This window comes from Anolis carolinensis, chromosome 1 (assembly GCF_035594765.1).
Source record: "Anolis carolinensis isolate JA03-04 chromosome 1, rAnoCar3.1.pri, whole genome shotgun sequence".
Lineage (NCBI taxonomy): Eukaryota > Metazoa > Chordata > Lepidosauria > Squamata > Dactyloidae > Anolis > Anolis carolinensis.
In genome coordinates this window covers 172,045,536-172,068,856 of record NC_085841.1, presented here as the reverse complement: position 1 = coordinate 172,068,856, position 23,321 = coordinate 172,045,536, and the positions used below count along the sequence as shown (strand labels likewise).

The 23,321-nt window shown below is 41.1% G+C and overlaps 2 protein-coding genes across 4 annotated transcripts in view; one reads left to right on the top strand and one right to left on the bottom strand.

Moving 5' to 3' along the window:
* Positions 1-1,290: 1,290 nt before the first annotated feature.
* Positions 1,291-5,867, bottom strand: mlnr (motilin receptor). The gene is made up of 2 exons (XM_003215233.3): positions 4,870-5,867; positions 1,291-4,336 (listed from the first exon to the last, which is right to left on the bottom strand). Exons 1-2 carry the CDS (start codon positions 5,648-5,650, stop codon positions 4,053-4,055), a joined length of 1,065 nt encoding a protein of 354 aa, XP_003215281.1. The 5' UTR covers positions 5,651-5,867; the 3' UTR covers positions 1,291-4,052.
* A 10,099-nt stretch (positions 5,868-15,966) lies between these two features.
* aftph (aftiphilin) overlaps positions 15,967-23,321 on the top strand; it is a 43,688-nt gene continuing 36,333 nt past the window's right edge. For 2 of the 3 annotated variants that reach the window (XM_008114739.3, XM_003215234.4), the window contains exon 1: positions 15,970-16,280. The gene's annotated coding sequence lies outside the window, so the exon portion shown is untranslated. Of the gene's footprint in view, positions 16,281-23,321 lie in introns of all 3 variants that reach the window. The other variant, XM_008114743.3, reaches the window with a different exon arrangement.

Below are 23,321 nucleotides of genomic sequence, written 5' to 3'. Positions count from 1 at the left end.
TCAATAGATCTTTCCCCAGAAGAACTCCTTTGCCGCGTTAGGGTAGACATTACAATTACCTTGCAGGAAAGGAATTATCAGTACTGAACCAATGAAAGAAAAGCTGGTGTTGTAGATTTCCCATTTGTCTTTGAATGCTATGCTTTATTTGAAAGGGGAGGCTTATGTGACGGATAAAGAGATGATAATGGTCCCGAGAATAAAGGACGTGTATTCATAGAAAATGAGGAGTCAGAAAAAAATAATGTATAAAAAATTAAATACCACAGAAAAAAGTGCTTGCTTGTAAGTGTAGCGAGTACTGGTTCATGATTATACAGAGACTTCACAAACATGATTGTTCATATATAGCTGGATGCAGATTTAGCAGCATGTCCTTGGACTCGTGAAATTAGACTTTTCCACACCTTCCTCCCCATTGCAGCCCTCCTGTTGCTGGAAAATGGCATACAGAAGGTGAGAATTCCTGCTGAACATAGTGAGCCGTGGGGCAGGAGGAATGACTGGAAATTGGGTGGAGGTGGGTCCCCCTGATAATGGAAGGTACATTTCGGGTCACACATATCTCCTCTCCAAGCATCTTTTGTATTATTTTAACAAATTATATTAATTTTTTTTAAAAAATGGAAAAATTTTATACCACTATTACAATCATTCTAGACATTTATTTCAATATGGGAAGTAATGGCGTCATTTGCAAGCCTAAAACATTTTTCCATGATCCAACCAGAGAAAGTTTGAATTATCTGGGTTATGACCTTCCATGATTGATATAGTAGCAGAAAGCAAAGCAAAACAAATATCAGAATTTCATTTGAGCTGATCAATTTCTTGCTGGCCAAATGTTTCCCTCTCTCTTATAGCCTTGGAAAAAACTCAGTATCAAAGAATCATTATGTGGGGGTTTTTTTCAGTCAGTGTGGATTTTCATAACAACAATGCAGCTTTTGAAACTTTCAATTTAGTTTTATTTCCGAATTGACTATTTCTGAAAAACAATACATAAACGATACATCATAGAAAAGGTAAACATTGGGTACCATATGTAATGTAAGCCAGGGTGCAGGCTTTGAGGCCCAAATTATGGATTTTGATATGACCCATGGATCAGCCAAGGGTCATTCCGTGGAGAAGGGAAAGCACCGGCACCATCTTATTTTCTGCCCAAGCTTTTACAATGGCCTATCACCACTGTAATCAGATAGAGTGTGGTTAATTTTTTAAAAAAAAAATTAAGATACAGTATAATAATAAGGTACAGTATAATTAAGGTACATAATAATAATAATAATAATAATAATAATAATAATAATAATTATTATTATTATTATTATTATTATTATTATTATAGTTCGAGGCGGGTTACAACATAGCTAAATCACATAATCATCATAAACATTCTATAAAATACACATATCAAAATGTATTTCTACAAAACACATATTAAAATACACAGAACAAAGATTAAAATCATGAACTCTTATCAACAAAGGAGACATCTCTTGCCAGCATAGAGTGGTGAAAGGCATGAGATATGTCCATTCTGGGACAACCTGAAAGAAACACTCCCTCCTCTACTCTCTCCGCGATCCTTTGAGGGAAAGCACCAAAGAGCCACCCCTGCTGCCATTTCTTTGACCCAAAGCCGTACCTGGATGGAGAATAGAGGAGCCTGCTGCTTTTTAAGGTCCTTCCAGGAAATGTCTTGCTTTTTGCCACTCTACTAGGAGTGCCACTCTACTAAGGAGATGGCTGAGCTTTTTTTTGTTGTTTTTTGCTAAGTGTTAAAATACAGTACTTACATCGACACATGCAGAAACACACTCAGTTGAGCTCATTTTTGACTAAAATTGATAGACTTATACATGAGTAAATATATGCCATAATTCAAGCTTTGTAATCACTACAGTCATGGTAGGAACTGTTATGATATGCCATTCAAAACAGAATGAGATTTAGAAAAAAAAGTTTAAGTTCTTGAATTATACTGTGTAACATTTTTTTTTTAAAAAAAATCTGTTCCTGGTTTGAAAGTGTTATTTCCTGTTTAATTGTGAAGTACTTACTTTGAAAATAGTTGTTATACTCCAGAAACTTGGTTTTTGTGGCTGTCATGAACTATGTTGAATTGGTTGAGACGCTCTGAGATATTCATTGAAAAACTATAGGAAAACGTGCTGCAGGATGTCCCACAAAAACAAAGTTTTTGCACTTTAATAAACCTTTTCTATGTTTTTAGGATAGAGCCAATTAGGAAATGACATTTATAACTGAATAACAAAAATTGTGTTACATAGCGTAATACATGCTTACATCTGGCAGGAAGGTATTACAGTAGAGTCTCACTTATCCAACACTCGCTTATCCAACATTCTGGATTATCCAACGCATTTTTGTAGTCAATGTTTTCAATACATCGTGATATTTTGGTGCTAAATTCGTAAATACAGTAATTACTACGTAGCATTATTGCATATTGAACTACCTTTTCTGTCAAATTTGTTGTATAACATGATGTTTTGGTGCTTAATTTGTAAAATCGTAACCTAATTTGATGTTTAATAGGCTTCTCCTTAATCTCTCCTTATTATCTAACATATTTGCTTATCCAACATTCTGCCGGCCCGTTTATGTTGGATAAGTGAGACTACTGTATTTCCAAAATCTACCTATTTTACCCTATCTAGCATTGCCAGTTGATATATAGGTGGCACATTCAAAGAGATCTGAGGGCATTTGTAAAGGACTTAATAAAGGATTATCACACTTTACGCTGATCTTAAAGAAGGATATTGTATGAAGTTGACTTCCAATGCAGTTTAGGAAGCATTTGCCACATTTGATAGGCATGCGAGATTTTTTTCAGATCCATACCTTCCTAATTTGGTCTTTCTGTGTCACAGCCAATTTTGTTTGCCTCCCATATGCACAAAATCAGGCAAAGCAATATTTTCATTTCAACTGTGGTCCCCTGCAATGCCAAGTCCAATTCCTTCCAAATGGACTAATTGAGCATCCTGCATTCAAAATGCTTGGGACCAGAAGGATTTTGGTATTTTCTTGGATTTTGGAATACCTATATTTGCATATAGTACATAATACAATATCTTGGAGGTTTCTAAAATGAAATTCCATTTATATTTCATATACAGAAGTACAACAAATTCTCACACTTCTTTCGAGCTGTTAATAAATATTGGTCTCTTTCATGCTACATAGTTCTAGAATTTTGATATCATTTTAATTGCCACATTTGCTTCCTATAGAATCCAGATATTTGTAGAATATTTAGATATTACAGCAGCTTTGCTCGGATTCTAATACTACTGAAAACTAAAGGATTGTATTTGATAGGGTGAGAGGTAAAGTGGCATCAAAGTGTTATGTTTGTGCAGTGTGAAAATGCCCATAGCACTTGGTTCTACTGTACACAACTATGAGATGTTTTAAAAATGAAAATAATACAAATGTAGTTACATAAATTAAAAAAATCTGCAAACAAGTGTGAAATCTTACTGATCTATTAGTAGCTCACCTATAAAGACAATTAAGGAATTTCAGGAGTGTGTCTTGGTGTCTTCTGCAATAGCTACACACACATAGGACACACAGTCACACACACATACTCAGGTTTCTCCTTTCACAAACTTATATCTCTTCTTTAGCTAGACTACCAAGGTTTTTTGCAGTTATTGTAGCAGCATTTTCCATTACAGAATAGCCCCAATACAGAGATTTGTTACACTAGGATTTAGAAAGAGATCTATCAGTGCATTTTATAATGGATTTCTACTTGTTTTGACAATTAAACACTACCAAATCAAAAAGTTAAATTTTATCTCCTTACATTTATCCTCATCAGAGGCAGGAATCATCATTGTTTGAAATCTTTTTTTTAAATAGAGTTTTCCTTGTTTACCTCTTTCTGCTGCTTATTCTTTTTTTCGGAGGCATAAGCAAATTAGGAAATTATTTCAACAACCTGCTTTAAATGTACAACAGTGAAAGGAAAGGAAACAGAGTCCCATAGGTTTGTGATGTTAGTAATGCTGCTAACCACTAATTTCTACGTAGCCAGCAGTCTCTCTGGTAATGGTAGAAGATCTTTCTGTAGATCGCTTGGTCACCAGTAGCTTATAAAGAGCTGCCCTGTATTTCTTTGAGACAAGGTTGTAAAGAATTGGATTGATACTAGCACTCAAGTAGAAAAGCTGCAACGCAAAAATATTAAAATATTGGGAGAAATACATCATCCTGGAATTTTCTGGGTTGATGTACATGATCCTGCCAATGTGGAAGGGCAGCCAGCAAATGATAAACGCCAAAATCAGCACAACTGGAAAGGAGGAAAAAGAGGAAAGACAATTAACTTGTTGCTTTGACACAGTTGACGCTAGCCATGGTGGGGTTGTTTAGAAGTTCTTGGAGAAGGTAAACTGTAATAACACTTTTTAAAGAGGCTGCTTGATGCTCTTTGCTGTTGAACAGGAATGGAACTGCCAACAGACAAGAGCATCATCTCACTGATGGATTTGAAATGGGAGGTTAAGAAAGTGTGGCCAAGAATCTGCCAATTAGTTAATAGCCAAATAGCCAAAAAGCCTTTAAAAGTACGTGGATGACATTTTGCTATTGGCTATAAGCTATATTCCACATTCCCAGATAGGGATGTAGACACAATTTTTTTCCTTCCTTCCTTTGGATGGGAAAATAGCCTGTGAAACAAACAGAAGACATGATACTCTTCATCCTGTTGGCTGGTACAAAAGGACCTTGGAGGGGTGGGACTGATAGTGACTCTATGGGAATGAGGGACATAGGAACGAGTTATTATAGTAGTATTCCCTCTGTTGCGCTCCATTTACTTACCTAACATGCGTACAGTATGCTGATGGTTCCGGTAGGACGTCCCACCAAGGTGTGCCTTCCTGACCAGTAGAAGCTCCCGTGCAATCAAGCCATGGAGGATGTAGAGACAGAGGCAGGGCAGCATGAAGTAGCTGGTGGTGACCCAGAACATTGTCCCCAATATCCCTGACTGTTTCGCATAGTCGGTAGGACCACATTCACGGGTGAAGTCATTGTCACTAGAGGTGTTGCTGGCCTGTTGGACTCCCACAAGGAAGAGAAATGGTGCAGCAGAGAGCAGTGCAATAGCCCACAGTATTACCAATAATGCTTTTACGCGCTGTTGGGTCACCAGCACTTTAGCACGCAATGGGAAGCAAATGGCAACATAGCGCTCAGCAGTCAGAGCCGTCAGATGAAGGATGGAGCAGTAGGCACACGCTTCCCCAGACCAATGCCAGACACGGCACAACAGTGTTCCTAGCACCCATGGCCGTGAGCGCCACAGACGGTACAGGTCCATTGGCAGCCCAAGTAAAAGCAGCAGCAGATCAGAGACAGCCAAGCTCCCCAGATAGAGGCTGGTTGTACTGCGCAAGTCACGAGACCGGCTTGTCACAACTACAGTCAAAACATTGCCACCAACGCCAAGAATTAGTAAGAGCAAGCACACAGCTGTCACTGGGATGAGAATGCAGATGGGCAGCAATGGGCATAGATACTCAGTGCAGGGTGGTAGTGGCCATGTCTCTGTAGCCTCCTCCTGACATGCTGCTGGACTGCTAATGTTAGATGAAGCCATGCTGTGAGCAGCACAACAAAAAACTGAACTGTTTCACGTACAGAAGATCCAGGACAACTGCAAAAATGACAAAATGGCTGCTCTTTCCTGAGGTATCAAAGCTATATGCCAACTTTTGCAGTCTCTCTTGTTCTTGGTTTCCCGGAATGCTTTTTCCAAGCAAAACCCCAGGAGCAGCCAGCTGTTTCCCTGGGTAGGAAGATAAAGTGGCTGTGCTCAGTCCCAGATTGATGGCTACTTATAGCTACTAAGAGATAACCCCTCCCAAGTAGGCAGCACATGAGGAAACATTGTGCTTACGTTCACACCCAAACAAGCCCCTTTCTGTTCATTTCTTAGCAACACGGGCACTGTTGTGGATCAATGAGAAATCACCACTTCAGCTCCCAAGGCTATTGAGATACAGAGGGAGATAAAAACTGCACAATAAGATACCTGAAACAAAGAGTCTGCAAGACTAATATATTTGTTGGCGCATATGCTTTCATAAGCTAAACTTCTCCAGACACAAAGAGTTATCTTGTTTCTCTGTGTATCTAAGTGTGCGAGTGCTAGAGAAACAGTCAGGCAAAATCCAGAAAGTGTAGTGCAGTGGTTCTCAACTTGTGGGTCCCCAGGTGTTTTGGCCTACAACTCCCAGAAATCCCAGCCAGTTTACCAGTTGTTAGGATTTCTGGGAGTTCAAGGCCAAAACATCTGCGGACCCACAGGTTGAGAACCACTGGTGAAGTGTGTGACAAGACAAGTGCACTGTATGAAATATAAACCCAGTGACCCCACACAACAGTAACAAATAAATTTCAGAGCAGGCTGGCCAAATTATGCAATACAGGACATTACAGATTGCCAGAGTCCTTGGTATGAGTGGGATATAAGGCAATGTTGGGCTTACAGCAGCAGTAGGAAGGTTCTTCTTTGACTGTGGTCCTCCATTGACAATCTCCCTTGCCCCAAACCTGTAGTACTGAAGCAACCCTTTAAAGGTCTATTTAAAAGTCCTTTGTACTGCACTATAAAGCCTGTGATTATTCCCATCTCCTCGGATAACCCAGCAATATAGCTGATTTTGGCAGCCCTTTTAATGGCTAATAAGCCAATATTATAATATCTGCGTTCAGGTATCTCCAGGACATCCACTGTGCTTTTTTCCTGAAAGAGCAAGGTAGTACTAAGTTATTGTCTATCTTTCTGGGCCTGGTTGGCCCAGCTGAAGGAAGCTCCAGGAGCTCCCATATTTCAGCTGTTTTGGAGGAATCCTCATGTCTCCCTTATTGCTCTTCCATTTCTCCCATATATTTAGAAGTATAGTAATTAAGAAAATTAACATACCAAGGCCAAGATAGTTTACATGATACCTCTTCCAGGAATTATTTTCCCTCCCTAGGAGTAGATTTCTCTCATTTCCTGTTGTCTCACCCCCCAATTGTAACAATGAATCATTTGTAAGTCGGATGTTTGTAACTTGGGGACTACCTGTATAGCCTCACTCCCACAGCTAGCACCAAGATGTGGTACGACACCACATACACAACCAGATGACGAAAGGCTGGGGAGATGGTTTCGAGAGAGGAGTTATGGAGAAGAGAAAGAAGCCACCAAGGAGGGGAAGAGGAACCCATGCATGAGCAATAGCCTCTTCTTTCCCTTGCTGTGCATGATAGGATCTCTCTCAGGGCTTATGGGGCCTTTATCCATGCTCCCAGGCACCGACATACTGGCAAGTGAAGGGATGTGGAAGAAGAACAGGAAGAGGAGGAGAAGTTCACCCTGTTCCTATAAACTTTTCATTTCTAACTATCAATGTTCATACATGAAATGAAACAACCAGGTCAGGTAAACCTGTATTATGTAAGCAAAAACACTTGGGACCATTCATAGAATCCGTGAATGTTTCTTCCAAAATGCATCCCGGGATGGTTTTTCATTTCACCAGCCTCCCTTTTTCGTGCTTTGGTCCCTCTAGTTAAGAAGTACAAACTGATTATGTTTAAATAACTGCTGAAAAGAATGTGTTGTTAAAGGCTTTAATGGTCAGAATCACAGGGTTGCTGTGAGTTTTCTGGGCTGTACGGCCATGTTCCAAAAGCATTCTCTCCTGATGTTTCGCCCACATCTAAGGCAGGCATCCCCAGAGGTTGTGAGGTCTGCTGGAAACTAGGCAAGTGGGGTTTATATATCTGTAAAATGTCCAGGGAGAAAGGACTCTTGTCTGTTTGAAACAAGTGTGAATGTTTCAATTGACCACCTTGACTAGTACTGAATGGCTTTTCAGCCTCAAAGCCTGGCTGCTTCCTGCCTTGGGTAATCCTTTGTTGGGAGGTAATTAGGTGGCCCTGATTGTTTGTCTGGAACTTCCCTGTTTTTGAGTGTTGAAAAGAAGATACGAAGTCAAATTGATTTTCTCTTTTCCTCATATCCTTTTCATCCCTTCTTTTGGGGCCTTCCATTTTTCTGTTTTTTATTGTACATTATTATGTGTTGATAATAGTCAATTTCATATATTTTGAAAATCTTATATAAAATGTTTAAAAAGAGAGAAACTTCCAGACCAATGGAAGTACAGGAGAGACAACTAATACAAAATGCATCCATCCATCTATCTATCCTACACACACACACACTTCTGTGTTACAGCTGTTACTCAGCTTGGTCGCATTCCTCCTTCTTCCTTCTAATTGTTTGCAAGACGTTCTATTCAATTAGACTTTCTTCCAAAAGCTGGACTTTTTCTAGTTGTAAAATTAACCCAGGGACCCAGAAACTGGAATTGTCACATCTACAATTGCAATGTGTTTTTTAAAACAATAGGTGCAAGACTTTCACTCACTGTCAAAAACCACTCAATTGCATAGAACACCCTATAAGAACCTGGAATCCAACATGTGTGGAAAACAAGAAACATAGATGGTAACCCTGTTTCATTTTGTGACTTCTGCATTCAACAACCCACATTTATCATTTAGCACTCCGTGCATATCATGCATCAAATTTTTCCAAGTAAGGATTTTTGTAATTTTTGTTAAAAAATCTTTTTCAAATGGGACACCAAAAAAAGAGAAAAAACATTTTATCTTCTCAGCAAGAAATGTTTAGAACCCTTTGAAAAGCTACTGAACATAATTTAATTATTCTGTAAAATCCATATCTGAGACAGATTTGTGTTGATTACTTGAGGTGAAGTATATCAGATATTAACTTAGTTTTGACTGTACTTAGTGTCTTTATAACAACATTATAGCTACATAATGATTTAATAATATTCAAAGCAGCCTGTGGGAAGGAAACTGTAATCAAATCATACATACTAACAAAACATGACATACTTTTTACTTATACAGTGTGTCAATATTTCAGTTTTATAATTTTTATAAAGATATTGTGATTCTATCTGGGTTTGTTGTATGTGTAAACAAATTTAGGGCCATATGTTGTTGAAGGCTTTCATGGCCGGAATCACAGGGTTGCGCGTTTTCCGGGCTGCATGGCCATGTTCCAGAAGTATTCTCTCCTGACGTTTCACCCATATCTATGGTGAGCATCCTCAGAGATTGTACCTCACAAACTCTGAGGATGCCTGCCATAGATGAGGGCGAAACGTCAGGAGAGAATACTTCCAGAACATGGCCATACAGCCCGGAAAACACACAACAAAACTTAGGGCCCTTCCTCACAGCCATATAACCCAGAATATCAAGGTAGAAAATCCCACAATATCTGCTTTGAACTGGGATATCTGAGTCCACACTGTCATATATTCTAGTTCAAAGCAGATAATCTGGGATTTTATTCAGCTGTGTGGAAGGGGCCTTAGAGAAGCTAGAAGAATTTTCTTTGCTTTGGCCCAAAGAAGTGGTTCAGTTTGTGGGTATTGTGGAAAACATACTTTTTGCCCAAAATCCAACATGGTGCAAGTAAGACTTCCATTTGCGGAATGGAAATTGCTGTTCTAATCCTCTTCCTTGTCACTCTTTCTACATGACAAACATGCTATAAAAGTCCACCAACATACATGCATGTGTAAATGCAGAATATGATCAAAATGTAATGGCTCAAGAAACAAACTTCATCCAGCTAAGGAGTAAAAAGTTGTAGTAATTAATAGAAACTATTGGTAAGTACACTGGGACAAGAGAAATATCATTTGGCTCTTTTAAAAGCAGGGAGTTCAATAACTGGAATTGCTATATCCTAATATTAAGTGAGTCTGGACAAGCTTTTTGTGGAGGGTGGATTTAGTCCAACATAGACCTCAGCCCCTTTGCTCACAAATAGTTTGTCCTTTATTCCAGAAATAAGTAATACTGGTTCCAGTATTAATTCTTACATGAGAAAAGAAGAGCAGGAGAGAATATGGTGAATCTATAAGGAAGAGGTTTCTAAGCATTTCACATTAGTGATACACTTTTTAGACATACATCATTTCATGACACAGTAATTTGGTTTTACTAGCAAACCAGAGGTTAAACAAATTCTTAAGAGATACGGACACATACATAAATTACAAGAATGACATGTATGGAGACACAACATAGCTCATGAAAACCTTTTGTTTGTGTTTTTTTTAAAATATGATTTTAAAGATAGTAACATACATTTCCAAGATGTTTGTCATTTCTTGTTATGTTCACGTGACACACCTATGCATTGCAGCCAACACCCTAATGTGCATTGCAGCCAACACACACAGCTTGGAAAGCTGGGCTATAGGGTATCATATACAACTTTTCTTATCATATCCCATATTATCACCTGTCCTTGCACAACTAAACAGAGCTGGAAAGAGCTATTGCAGTGTCTGGTAACAAATCATCTGAATCTTTGCTGTGTTTTCCCCTTTGTTTTAAGAGTTTTATTATTCATACAGACAGGTTGTAGTTCTGTGCAGTAATATTTATGAAAGCCTCTGCCTTACAACACAACTTACTTATTTCTTACATGATAGGTTGCCATCTTGTGGCTTTGTAGTATGAGAACAGTCATAATTATTTCAAACATTTGCGGGTTTACCTAGTAACAACATTTTTTTAAACAAGCAGGAACCCCGATGTAGATTATCATCTAGTGGTTTTTTTTTTATCATAATCCTTTGTCAATGAGGCACACAAGCTTGTTTGAATACCAGTAACACTTAGTTACTGCATGACTCTTTTTCGCATGCAAATGTGGGCATAATACTGGTTTTCAGCCAAAAATGAAGCTACAGTGGTCACACAACTTGCATCAGGAGTAAACTTTTCCTGTATTTGTACCAGTGCCTTACTTATTTATGGGATATTTCAGAATCACCCAAAACATCCTGACTCAAAATGTCTCTAGAGCCTTAGTATAAAATGTCCTTCAACATTCTTCATGGAGGACCTGTCTGTGACACACGTGTCCAGCATTAAAACGGTCAATTAACAGCCAAATTTCAAATAGATTAGAGTCCACTAAAACAGTAAGATTGTGAGTGATAATACATTGTGTCCCAACTCTTCTATGTATACTGTATAATAAAAGTGAATGTTTGGTATGCAAGCAACTATTTTTCTAGCCGGAGCTCTGACTTTTACAGACCACTGCGACCCCCATGAATGACAGATCTGGACCAAACTTGGCACACAGACCCACCATGACCCACTTTATGTCCTGGTGAGGTTTGGGAGTGAATTAACCATGGATGATGGGATTTGTAGTACCTTCACCACATCCAGAGACTACTGCTAACCCCATCAGCCATGGATCTGGACCAAACCTAGGACAGAGATCCCATGACCCACTTTATGTCCTGGTGAGGTCTGGGGGAGGATGGATCACAGACAATGGGATTTGCAGTACCTTCACCTGCTTCCACAGACCACTGCCACCCCCATCAATGACAGACCTGGATTAAATTTGGGGCACATATCCAACATGGCCTACTTTTAATACTGGCGGGATTTGGGGAGGATTGCCACATGCTTTTGGGAATTGTAGTTCACCCACATCCTTATGCATTTTCTAATGGGAGCATTCATAAAAAAACAAAAGCAGACTGACTTTTTCTAATAAATTGCATTACAAATTACCTAGCTGATATTTTCTAACTTCAGAAAACCCCCCACAAAATATCTTTTTCAAATACAGTAGAGTCTCATTTATCCAAGCTAAACGGGCTGGCAGAACCTTGGATAAGCGAATATCTTGGATAATAAGGAGGGATTAAGGAAAAGCCTATTAAACATCAAATTAGGTTATGATTTTACAAATTAAGCACCAAACCATGTTATACAACAAATTTGACAGAAAAAGTAGTTCAATACGCAGTAATGTTATGTTGTAATTACTGTATTTACGAATTTAGCACCAAAATATCATGATATATTGAAAACATTGACTACAAAAATGTGTTGGATAATCCAGAATGTTGGATAAGCGAGTCTTGGATAAGTGAGACTCTACTGTAACCCAGGCATTTACTTAGAAATCATTTATTATACTTACTTTACAATGTATCTATCTATGAACTTTTTGTACTGAAGCCACATGTGCAAGCTGTCTCTGACTGGCAATTAGTTTGAGCCGATAGCTGAAGTGGTTTGAACAAACAGAAAGAAAAGCTGTTATTCGGCCGCCATTACTTTAGAAAACGTGTTTTGGTTCCCACACTTCTCCTTTCTGATAGAGTAAGCACAGAATTCAGGTTTGTAGCCATACACTAATATATTTTTTCTTGTTTGTGAGTGATCTCTTTTTTGAAAAAGAAATGAATTAAACCATTTGATCTATTCACATTTGTTATACCCTCACTGATTGACTCTGCAGCTGCATGTCTACTCAATGCCAATCAAGCTTGCTAACTGCAAGCTTCAATCATACAAGGGTTCTTTCCCCCACCCTGAACAGTCCACAGACATATATACACTCCACTTGCTTCACCTCCAACAGACCTCTGAAGATGCCAGCCACAGATGCAGGCAAAGAATGCTGCTGGAACATGGCCAGATAGCCTGAAAAACCCACAACAACCCAGTAATTCTGGCCATGAAAGCCTTCAACAACACATTTGTTATAGGAACTTTTGTCGTTTTTCATGAAAAATGCAAACAAAACAAAGGTTTACATGTAAGGACACCTGGCACAGATAGAATATGTTGGTATATGCCCTCAAGTCACTGGTTGTCACCACATGTCTCCTTAGAGTTTTGACAGGGGGCATTCCTGGGACCATCAATGCCATCTGTACACAGATGATGTCCAACTCTATCACTCTTTTCCACCTACTGCTAAGCTGTTCAGGTCCTGAACTGGTGCTTGGCACCTCTGATGATCTGGATGAGGGTGAATAAATTGAAATTGAATCCAGGTAAGACAGAGATACTCCTGGTCAGTCGAAAGGCTGAACAGAGTATAGGGTTACAGCCTGTGTTGGATGAGGTTACACTCCTCCTGAAGACACATGTTTGTTAATGTGGGATTTGTGTATAGGTAGTGTTTAAATGAAATTTGTGTCTTGTCTGTATTGCATACTGATTGCATCATCCACATGATATATGTGCTATAGTCTGGAAAGGGTTAATTGCTGAGAAGCTGTGATGACCTTGAGTGTCCAGACACAAGTGTGTGCATTACTGATTACATCAGTTCAGTTCAGTTCTGAGTTGTGTTGAGTGCTGTTTGCTGAGAGTCGAATCCTGTGTTCGTCTGCAAGTCTGTTTGTCTTGGTTATTACTGCTTACAGTAAAACTTGTATATAGTTTTACCAATGGCTCTTGGTGTCACTTCATTCTGCGTTCCACTGATTCTATCCAACTACTGCTGCGTTGCAAATTACTCTGACAATGTTCACAGCTTCGGTGTTCTCCTGGATTAATCGCTGAGCCTGGAACCCCAGATTTCAGTGGTAGCCAGGGGAGCTTTTGCACAATTAAAACTTTGTGCCAGTTGCACCTGTACCTTAAGAAATCAGACTTGGTCATGGCGGTCCACACTCTTGTTACATCTCAACTAGACTACTTCAACACACTCTTTGAAGAATGTTCAGAAGCTTCAAGTAGTCCAACGGGCAGCAGCCAAGCTCCTCACTGAAGCATACAACCCCCCTGTTGCATCAGCTCCACTGGCTGCCAATCTGCTACTAAGCACAATTCAAAGTGCTGGCTTTAGCCTATTAAGCCAAAAACGGTTCTGGCCCAGCTTATCTGTCTGAGTGTATCTCCTATGAACAAGCTTGGACATTAAGATCTTCTGGGGAGGTCCTGCTCTCGATCCCACTGCCCACACAGGCATGGCTGGTGCGGACGAGGGACAGGGCCTTCTCAGTGGTGGCTATGGAATTCCTCAGTGAAATCAGATCGGCTCCCTCCCTCCCTCAAGGTTTTCAGAAACAAAGTTAAAACCTGACTGTGGAGTTTGGAGAGTAGTACAGTGAAATAGGCAGCTATGAAGTGATTGTAATATAATTGGAATGTCTCCTGGATTATGATTTTGGGCCTTTGTGCAATGTTTTAACAGTTTATTTAATGAATCGATATGTTATGGTTTTAATGATTTTTATTGATTTTAAAGTAAAATGTATATTGTATTTTGTATATTTAGGTTTATTGTGACATTGAATTATTGCTAATTTGGAAGCTGCTCTGAGTCCCCTCTGGGGTTGAAATAGAGCACGGTAAAAATACAGTAAATAACAAAGTAAATAAAGTTGTTACTGTTTTGCCTTTTCCTCATCTTTCCTCCTCTGTCGGGGAACTAACAAAACCTTTCCCTTTGAACGTGTTGTCGAAGGCTTTCATGGATAGAATCACAGGGTTGCTGTGAGCTTTCCGGGATGTACAGCCATGTTGCAGAAGCATTCTCTCCTGATGTTTCGCCCACATCTATGGCAGGCATCCTCAGAGATTGTGAGGTCTGTTTGAAACTAGGCAAGTGGGGTTTATATATCTGTAGAATAATGTCCAGGGTGGGAGAACTCTTGCGTATTTGAGACAAGTGTGAATGTTGCAATTAGCCAGCCTGATTAGCAATGAACAGCCTTGAGGCTTCAAAGCCTGGCTGCTTACTGCCTGGGGTAATCCTTTGTTGGGAGGTGCTAGCTGGCTCTGATTTTTTTTTCCTGTGTGGAATTCCCGTCTTCTGAGTGTTGTTCTTAATTTACTGTCCTGATTTTAGAGTTTTTTAAAATATTGGTAGTTAGATTTTGTCCGTTTTCATTGTTTCCTCCTTTCTGTTGAAATTGTCCACATGCTTGTGGATTTCAGTGGCTTCTCTGTGTAGTCTGACATGATAGTTGTTAAGAGTAGTCCAGCATTTGTTTTTTCTCAAATAAACTACCAGGTTGGTTCAAGTGCTCTGCTATGGCTGACTTCACTGGTTGGATTAGTCTACAGTGCCTTTCATGTTCCTTGATTCGTGTTTGGGCAATGCTGCGTTTAGTGGTCCCTATGTACTTGTCCACAGTTGCATGGTAGACTCCTGCAGACGTGAGAGGATCCCTCTTGGCCTTTACAGAATTTAGCATTTGTTGGATTTCTTAACGGGTCTGTAGATAGTTCGTAGATTGTGTTTCTTCATCAGCTTCCCTATGTGGTCAGTGGTTCCCTTGATGTATGGTAAGACCACTTTTCCTCTGGGTGGATCTTGTCTTTACTCTTGTGACTTATTCTTGGCCTTGCAGCTCTTCTGATATCTGTGGTGGAGTATCCATTGGCCTGTAGAGCTGTTTAGATAGTTCAGTTCCCCTAGGAGGAGATGGGGTTCGCAGATTCTTTTTGCACAGTCTGTCAGGACTTTGATTGTGCTTCTTTTGTGACCTGGGTGATAGTTTGAGTTTTTATGTAGGTATTTATCCATGTGTGTATGTTTTCTGTAGACCAGTGGTTCCGTGAATAAAACCAGGTTTAACAGGCAAAATAAAGCAATGGGATAGTGATCATTTCATTCTAAACCTGTGGTTCTTAACCTGTGGGTCCCCAGGTGTTTTGGCCTACAACTCTCAGAAAGCCCAACCAGTTTGCTAGCTTTTAGGATTTCTGGGAGTTGAAGGCTAAAACACCTGGGGACCCACAGGTTGAGAACTGCTATAGACTGTGTGGCCCAATTGTTGAAGATGTCCGTTTCCGCTTCTCCTTCACCACGAACTAACCCCTTCTCTCCCTCATTGCAGATGACAGCCCCGCCCGGATCAAATATGAACGACGGGGCTCCTTTTAGTGGCAATGTAGAGATAGAAAAGGTAAACACATGGCGCCAACTTGTAGGAACCTCACAATAGAGACGTCAAAGGGCAAGCGTGGTTCCTCTCTCTGTCCACTAGGGAGTGCGGAAACATTCCGGAAGCGGAAGTTGGCGGCGAGCAGCTGGTCGAGGGCGTGAACCTTTCGCCGGCCAAGTCCGCGCGCCGCTGCCGGAAGCGACGTCCGCGCGCCTGCCCGCCGAGGATGTGGCGGAGAGGGCAGCCTTGAGCTTGCGTTGCATGCCGGGAAGCGGTGGGCTGAGTCGAGCGTCTGAGTCGGGCGAGACCAAGGAAGGAAGGAAGGAAGGAAGGGGGGTGGGGGGCACGCGCACGAGAGAGATGGACTCGCCCTGAGGGCCGTTGCCATGTCCGGCCCCGCTGCCCCTGCTGCAGGAGAAGGCTCGCCCGGCCGCCGCCGGGTTTCGGAGGCTCAGCTAGGTAAGGCGGGCTTTCCCCACAGGAGACCATTCGAGCCGCGGCCTGGAGACGAAGGCCTTCTTCCTTTCCTTCCTCCACTTTCTCCATGGCAACGGAGACGCCCCCTCCCGCCTCTAGCCCCCCCCCCCCTCCAGAGTCCCTTGGAAGAGGCCTACCCCCCTCAGGAGTGGGAGGACTTGCTCTGCGGCTTTCAGGCAGAAGGTCCGGCTGGGTGTGGGGCCAAAGGGGAAGCCTGGGAGGTGGGGAGTGTATGCTCCGGCTTCTCCCTGCTCCCTGAAAAGTTGAGAGAAACAGCAACGGAAAAAGACGATAGGGAATTGCCCAGTGTCGCCAAAACGATGCACTTTGTGGGCATGAAAAGGTCTTGGGTTTCTTTTAGGCCTGGTGCCAAGCTGTCTCAGTTCTCCAGCCGAAGCCGATAGTATTGTGTTGTCGAAGGCTTTCAAGGCCGGAATCACTGGTTTGCTGTGCGTTTTCCGGGCTGTATGGCCATGTTCCAGAAGCATTCTCTCCTGACGTTTCGCCTACATCTGTGGCAGGCATTCTCTGAGGTTGTGAGGCCAGTTTGAAACAACGCAAGTGGGGTTTATATCTCTGTGGAATAATATAATGCCAAGTTTTTAACTTTGTCTTCTCAAATACATTACAACTGTACCCCCAGTTTGCTTCAGACACTATAAATAAATAAATCTGTGGAATGTTCAGGGTGGGAGAAAGAACTCTTGTTTGTTTGAGGCAGGTGTGAATGTTCAGTTGGCCACCTTGATTAGCATTGAATAGCCTTTCAGCTTCAAGGTCTTGTGTCTGTGAGCTTTCCGGGCATTATGTTCCAGAAGCATTCTCTCCTGATATTTTGCCCACATCTATGGCAGGCATCCTCAGAGGTTGTGAGGTCTGCTGGAAACTAGGAAACTGTGGAATAATGTCCAGGGTGGGAGAAAGAAGGAACTCTTGCCTGTTTGAGGGTTTAAAACAAAACTCTAAAATCAGAACAGTAAATAAAGAACAACACTCTGAAAACAGAGAAGTTCTGGTCAGGAAACAATCAGAGCCAGCTATCACTTCCCAACAAAAGGATTCCCCCAGGCAGTAAACAGCCAGACCTTGAAGCTATTCAATGCTAATCAAGGTGGCCAGTTGAAACATTCACACCTGCCTCCAACAGACAAGAGTTCTTTCTCCCACCCTAGACATTCCATAGATATATATACCCTACTTGATTAGTTTCCAACATACCGCACAACTTCTGAGGATGCCTGCCATAGATGCAGGTGAAACGTCAGAAAAGAATGCTTCTGGAACATGGCCATACAGCCGAGAAAACTCACAGCAACCCACCGATATTATTATTGTTATAACTAGCTTGGGCACCCAGCGATGCCTGGATTATTAGAAAAAGGCATTGTTTGTTTTTGGATATTATGAATGGACCCATTCGAAATTGGAGCAGATCCATTGCTGATGGGATTATCAGTAGTCTCTGAATAATACTTTATTTGTAATGCCCTATCTCTCTGAGGGGATTCATGGCAGTTTCCATCAGAAGTGGCAAACATTCAGTGCCATAAAAAAACAGACAAATAACAAATCCGTCAACACAATAAATAAAACAACATCTATATAAACTTATAATAACTAACCAATAATAACCAAAAAGTAAGAACTTAATATATCACATTACACACATTTACCAACTGCTACAAATCCCATCGTCCGTGGTCCATCCTCCCACAAACCATACCAGGACATGAAGTGAGTCATGGGGTTGCCTTTGTCCCGAGGTTGGTGCAGATTCATAGCTGATGGGGTTTGCAGTAGTCTCTGGATGTGGGTGAAGGTACAGCAAATCCCATAATTTGCAGCCCATCCTCTTTCAAACCGCACCAGAAAATAAAGTAGGTCATGGGAGGTTTGTGTATCAAGTTTGGTGCCAGTCCCTCATTTGTGGGGGTTGCAGCAATCTCTGGAAGTGGGTGAAGGTACTGCAAAGCCCATCACCCGTGGTCCATCCTCCCCCCAACCCTTCAGTATGTTCTGTTGGTCATTGGGGGGGAGGGGTCTGGGTGACAAGTTTGATACATGTCCCTTATTCCTGGAGGTCACAGTGCTCTGTGGAAGTCCGACTCTGGGGGTTGGTGCTCATCTCCATTTCTAAGCCGAAGAGCCTGCGTTGTCTGTAGACACCTCCAAGGTCATGTGGATGGCATGACTGCATGGAGCGCCATTACTTCCTGCTGGAGTGGTACCTATTGATCTACAAACATTTGCATATTTTCGAACAGCGGGAGCTCATCTTGCTCCCCGGATTTGAACCTATCGATCAGCAAGTTCAGCAGCTCAGCAGCTTAACCTGCTGTGCCACCAGATTAGAAATATAGATTATATTTATTTATGCTATACTTTGTCTCCCCAAAGGCATAAAAGCATTGGTATCCCATTTAAAATATACAAACATTAAGACAGACTTAAACACAAGCAGCATTTTAAAAATTCAGTTAAAATCCATCAAAACATATTCAAAGTTAAAAACCATAGTACCCTCTGACTAGATGTTAAATACCTTCTTTAACAGCCTGCCTGAATAAAAAGGTTTTAGCTTGTCACTGGAAGGACAGGGGGCGGGGGGGGGGCATTCTCGCTTCCCTGGGAATAAGGGAGTTCCAGAGTTGAGGAGCAGCCACCGAGAAGGAAGGCCCATTCCCGTTCGCACCAATCGAGCTTGAGATGGAGGTGGGAACGAGAGAAGGGTCTCTCCTGAAGATCTCAGGGCCTGGGCAGGTTCGTCCAAGGGGAAGTGGTCGGCCAAATAGCCCAATCTTGAATCATCTAGGGCTTTAAAGGTCATAACCAACACTTTGAATTGTGCCCAGAAACAGACTGGCAGCCACTGGAACTGCTGCAATGGGGGGGGGGGGGGTTGTCTCCTTCCTGTAGCCAGTCCTAGTGAGCAACCTGGTTGCAGCTCTTTGGGCCAGCTGAAGTTTCTGAGCACTCTTCAGAGGCAGCCCCACATAGAGTACATTATAGTAATCCAGACGGGATGTCTGCATTACTGTAGCCGGGCATCTCTCACTTGTGAGTACACTTCTTCCTTGATTACCTATTTTCTGTCTCCGGCAGAAAGCGAGGAAGAGCGATGGAAGATTAGTGTCTACTGTCTAATAATAGAATCATAGAATAATAGAGTTGGAAGAGACCACATGGAACATCTGGTCTGACTCCCTGCCATGCAGGAAAAGCACAAAGAGTGTGTAAAAGCACTGAGCTGCAGACCGAAAGGTCCCAGGTTCAAGCCCCGGGAGCGGCATGAGCGGCCGCTGTTAGCTCCAGCTCCTGCCAACCTAGCAGTTCGAAAACATGCCAATGTGAGTAGATCAATAGGTACCGCTCTGGCGGGAAGGTAACGGTGCTCCATGCAGTCATGCTGGCCACATGACCTTGGAGGTGTCTACGGACAACGCCGGCTATTCGGCTTAGAAATGGAGATGAGCACCACACCCCAGAGTCAGACATGACTGGACTTAACATCAGGGGAAACCTTTACCCCCAACAGATGGCTATCCAGTCTCTGTTTAAAAGTTTCCAAGGAAGGAGCTTCCACTACTCCAGAGAGTTCATCCCCTGAACAGCTTTTACAGTCAAGAAGTCCTTCCTAATGTTCAAGTGGAACCTCCTTTCCTGTAATTTGAACCCATTGCTCCATTGAGTTCTAGTTTCCAGGGCAGCAGAAAACAAGCCTGCTCCCTCTTCCTTATGTCATCCTTTCAAATATTTATACATGGCGATCATGTCTCCTCTCAACCTTCTCTTCTGCAGGCTAATCATACCCAGCTCTTTTAGATGTCCTTCATAGGGATCCATGGTCTCCAGACCTTTGATCATTTTAGTTGCCCTCTGGACACCTTCCAGCTTGTCAATATCTCTTTTGAATTGTGGTGCTCAGAATTGGACACCGTATTCCAGGTGAGGTCTGACCAAAGCTGAATAGAGAGGCACCATGACTTCCCTTGATCGAGACACTGTATTCTTTTTGATGCAGCTTAAAATCCCATTGGCTTTTAAGCTGCTGTATCACATAATAACACCACTCATGTATAGGGTTTTTTTCTCCATAGGTAAGGCTTGCTAGACTGCATTCAAGGTGATTAGCACTCCTATGCCCCATTGCAGATGTTCTTTACAGCACTGCTTCTTAAACTGTGGGTCCCGGTACTTCAGTCTTGGGGCCCTGAAAAAACTGGCAATAATAAATGTTTTCTTAATTGTCACACAGTGACAGTTTTAGACATTACCACAAATCTCTTCTGCAGTGTTTACAGTGTACTCTGCAGAATGTGCTTCAGCTATATAGGCAGTGCTTGAGTTACAAAGACTCAACTTACAAACAATGTATAGTTAAGAATGAGGGTGAGACAACAGGAAGTGAGAATTCTATCCCTTGGAAGGGAAATTCACTCCTGAACGAATTATCATGAGGAAAAGGTATTTCCACTGAAGCTCTATCACCAATCATTATTTCCACAACAAGACAATTTTTCAAACTCTAATTCTCACAAGGACAGAAAGGGAGGTGAAATCTTCTGAACAGGGGCACAGATAGCAAAAGAAATACCGCAGGGGTGTTAACCCTTCCCTATGCTATACAAAGCTGATATGTATGTATGCGTGTGTGTGTATGTATATAGATAAAGTCTGGAACTACACTCAAATAATTAATCTGTTCTGACTTACATACAGATTCAATTTAAGAACAGACCTACAGAATCTATCTTGTTCGTAACATGGGGACTGCCTGTACTCCATAAAAAAGAAAATCAGCCTGTTTAGCAAGGCTTGCAAATCAGTAAATGTTTGATTTTTATCCCTATTTTATATATATACCCCAAAATGGTTCCAAGTGGAAAGGTTTAAGAAGCTCTGCTTTACAGGTGTCACAAAAGAAAAAATTAACAAACTCTTATTGCTTACATAACAACAGATTTCTTGGAATGTGTTCACCCTGTGTGGGGGAAAAGACTTCATGTGTGGGTAGAAAGAGGTGGCCAACACATAGATAATATTTTGTAAATACTTTGGGGGAAAATAATGAATATTTTGTAAATAAAGGTACATTTAGCTATGATTTCCCATTTTCCCTATATTTGTTGATGTTTAGGATACTTTGTTGTTTACATTTGGGAGACTTCTTAAGGTGAGAGTGACAGGGCATCCCAAAGAAGAAATCTTCTATCAGAAATATGATAGGATCAGGATACACTTTCCTTTCATTCTCCTTTCTGAAATTTTAACTGCTTTATTCATTAAAGTATTCAAATACTTCTCTATATTTTATGGACTTAGGGCAGCATATAACAAATCCATATATGAGAGTCTGTTCTCAACAGACAAAAGATGAATTTACTTGAGGCAGAATATTAATAACATTTGTGAGCCCAAGCCAAGTCTTTGTTTTTGCATAAAGGTTTCTTTTTAATTGAAAAGTTCTTTAACAAAAGTTTCAAAGGACCCCCACATTATATTTATCTACCAATATTATATTTATTAGTTCAGATATTTTGCCACTCATTTTCGTGTTATGGTTGCAGGATCTCAAGCATTGCTTCAAGACAACAATTTGTATTGTTGGCTTCTGGGATGATGCACTAACTTAACTAAATATTTTGTTGTTAAGTAGGTTTTTGAGTAATAAACACTAAATATCTTGCTCTCTCATTTGCTATTAAGTAAAGTATGAAGCAATCCTGTGAGGCAGTAGAGGGTGCTGCCTTTTCCTATACATCCCCCCATGCCAGAAGGTAGAGGAGGGTGTTTTCCTTCTCCCTCCTAGTTTTTCTAGGGTGCTTCTGCATATATATAATTTTCCTAGGGTGTTTCACTGTAATCCAGTTTGTAAGTGAAATGAAACAAGCTGGTTTTACTGTGAAGCACCTACACAAATATCCCAGGAACTGGTTGGAGCTGTGAGAATGGTCATAATATGCTCTGATTGCACAACAGACCCAAACCCAGGAACTGCAGTATCCATGGCCATACAACTACTGCGAGATATGAGTTTTCGCTCTTAACCAGTCTGCTGAGATGTGCTGATTTATGGCAGATGATCAGAGTATATTCTGGTTTTAACCCTGCATGGGATATACTCTGTTCATCTGCTGCTCATTATCTAGCATGTTTTGGACTTTCTGGTGAGTTTTTTAAACATGCTGTTTCGACTTGATGTATGCTGTATGTTTTGTGGACACCCTGCTCTTGAGCCAGCTTTGAACTGCATTGTAGTGTTTGTGTAGAATTTTCCCTATGTTACTTCACATTAAAACTCAATGAGGAATAGACAGACTGCTCTCCAACTTTCTGAAGGCCACTAGGTACATCTGCACTCAATGAATCCAGGCTGACATCAATTTAACTACCATGGCTTAATGCTATGGATTTATGGGAACTGTATGGTGCCTTACCAAAATACCAATCCCAAAATTCCATAGTATTGAGCTATTCCAGTTAAAAGTGGTATCAGACTCCATTTATTTTATAGTGTCGATGCATTCACTGAAGCATTTTTATCTCATTCTCCAAAGCTAGACTTATCTCTTTGTTCTCAGAGTGAATAGCCACAAAAATCCTATGCTGTCCCATGAATTGTAAAATTGCAGTCTTGCTTTTTAACAAGACTGTGTCATTGGTTTGTTTTTTTTAAACTCCAATGTTCTCCCCTTCACCTTACATTAGGTTATCAACTCATTTTAAGGAATATTATTTCTTTGAAGTGAGTATATATACAAAAATGTTTGAGCTGATATGGCATGCCTTGAGAGGTGTAATGTAGCAACTTGCTCTGAGATAATGAACTTTATTTACTCAGAACTGTTTGTTCTAAAACTTCTCTCATGTATGAATGAAGGGAGTCCAAGGAATGTTGAGTGCAGATGCAGACTTAGTTAAGATTAAAGTAAGTAATTTATTTCAGTGGATCTGCTCTGGTTGTGACCATCTCTGTATTCACCATGTGACTTTTATTTTTTAATAAACATAACTAAAATTGAG

What these genes read in the sequence shown, in the direction of transcription:
- mlnr (XM_003215233.3), bottom strand. Translation starts at nt 5,650, where the DNA reads ATGGCTTCATCTAACATTAGCAGTCCAGCAGCATGTCAGGAGGAGGCT. An exon ending in GCATACTGTACGCATGTTAG is followed by an intron (nt 4,337 to 4,869) that starts GTAAGTAAATGG and finishes CCTCCTTTCCAG; the next exon opens with TTGTGCTGATTTTGGCGTTT.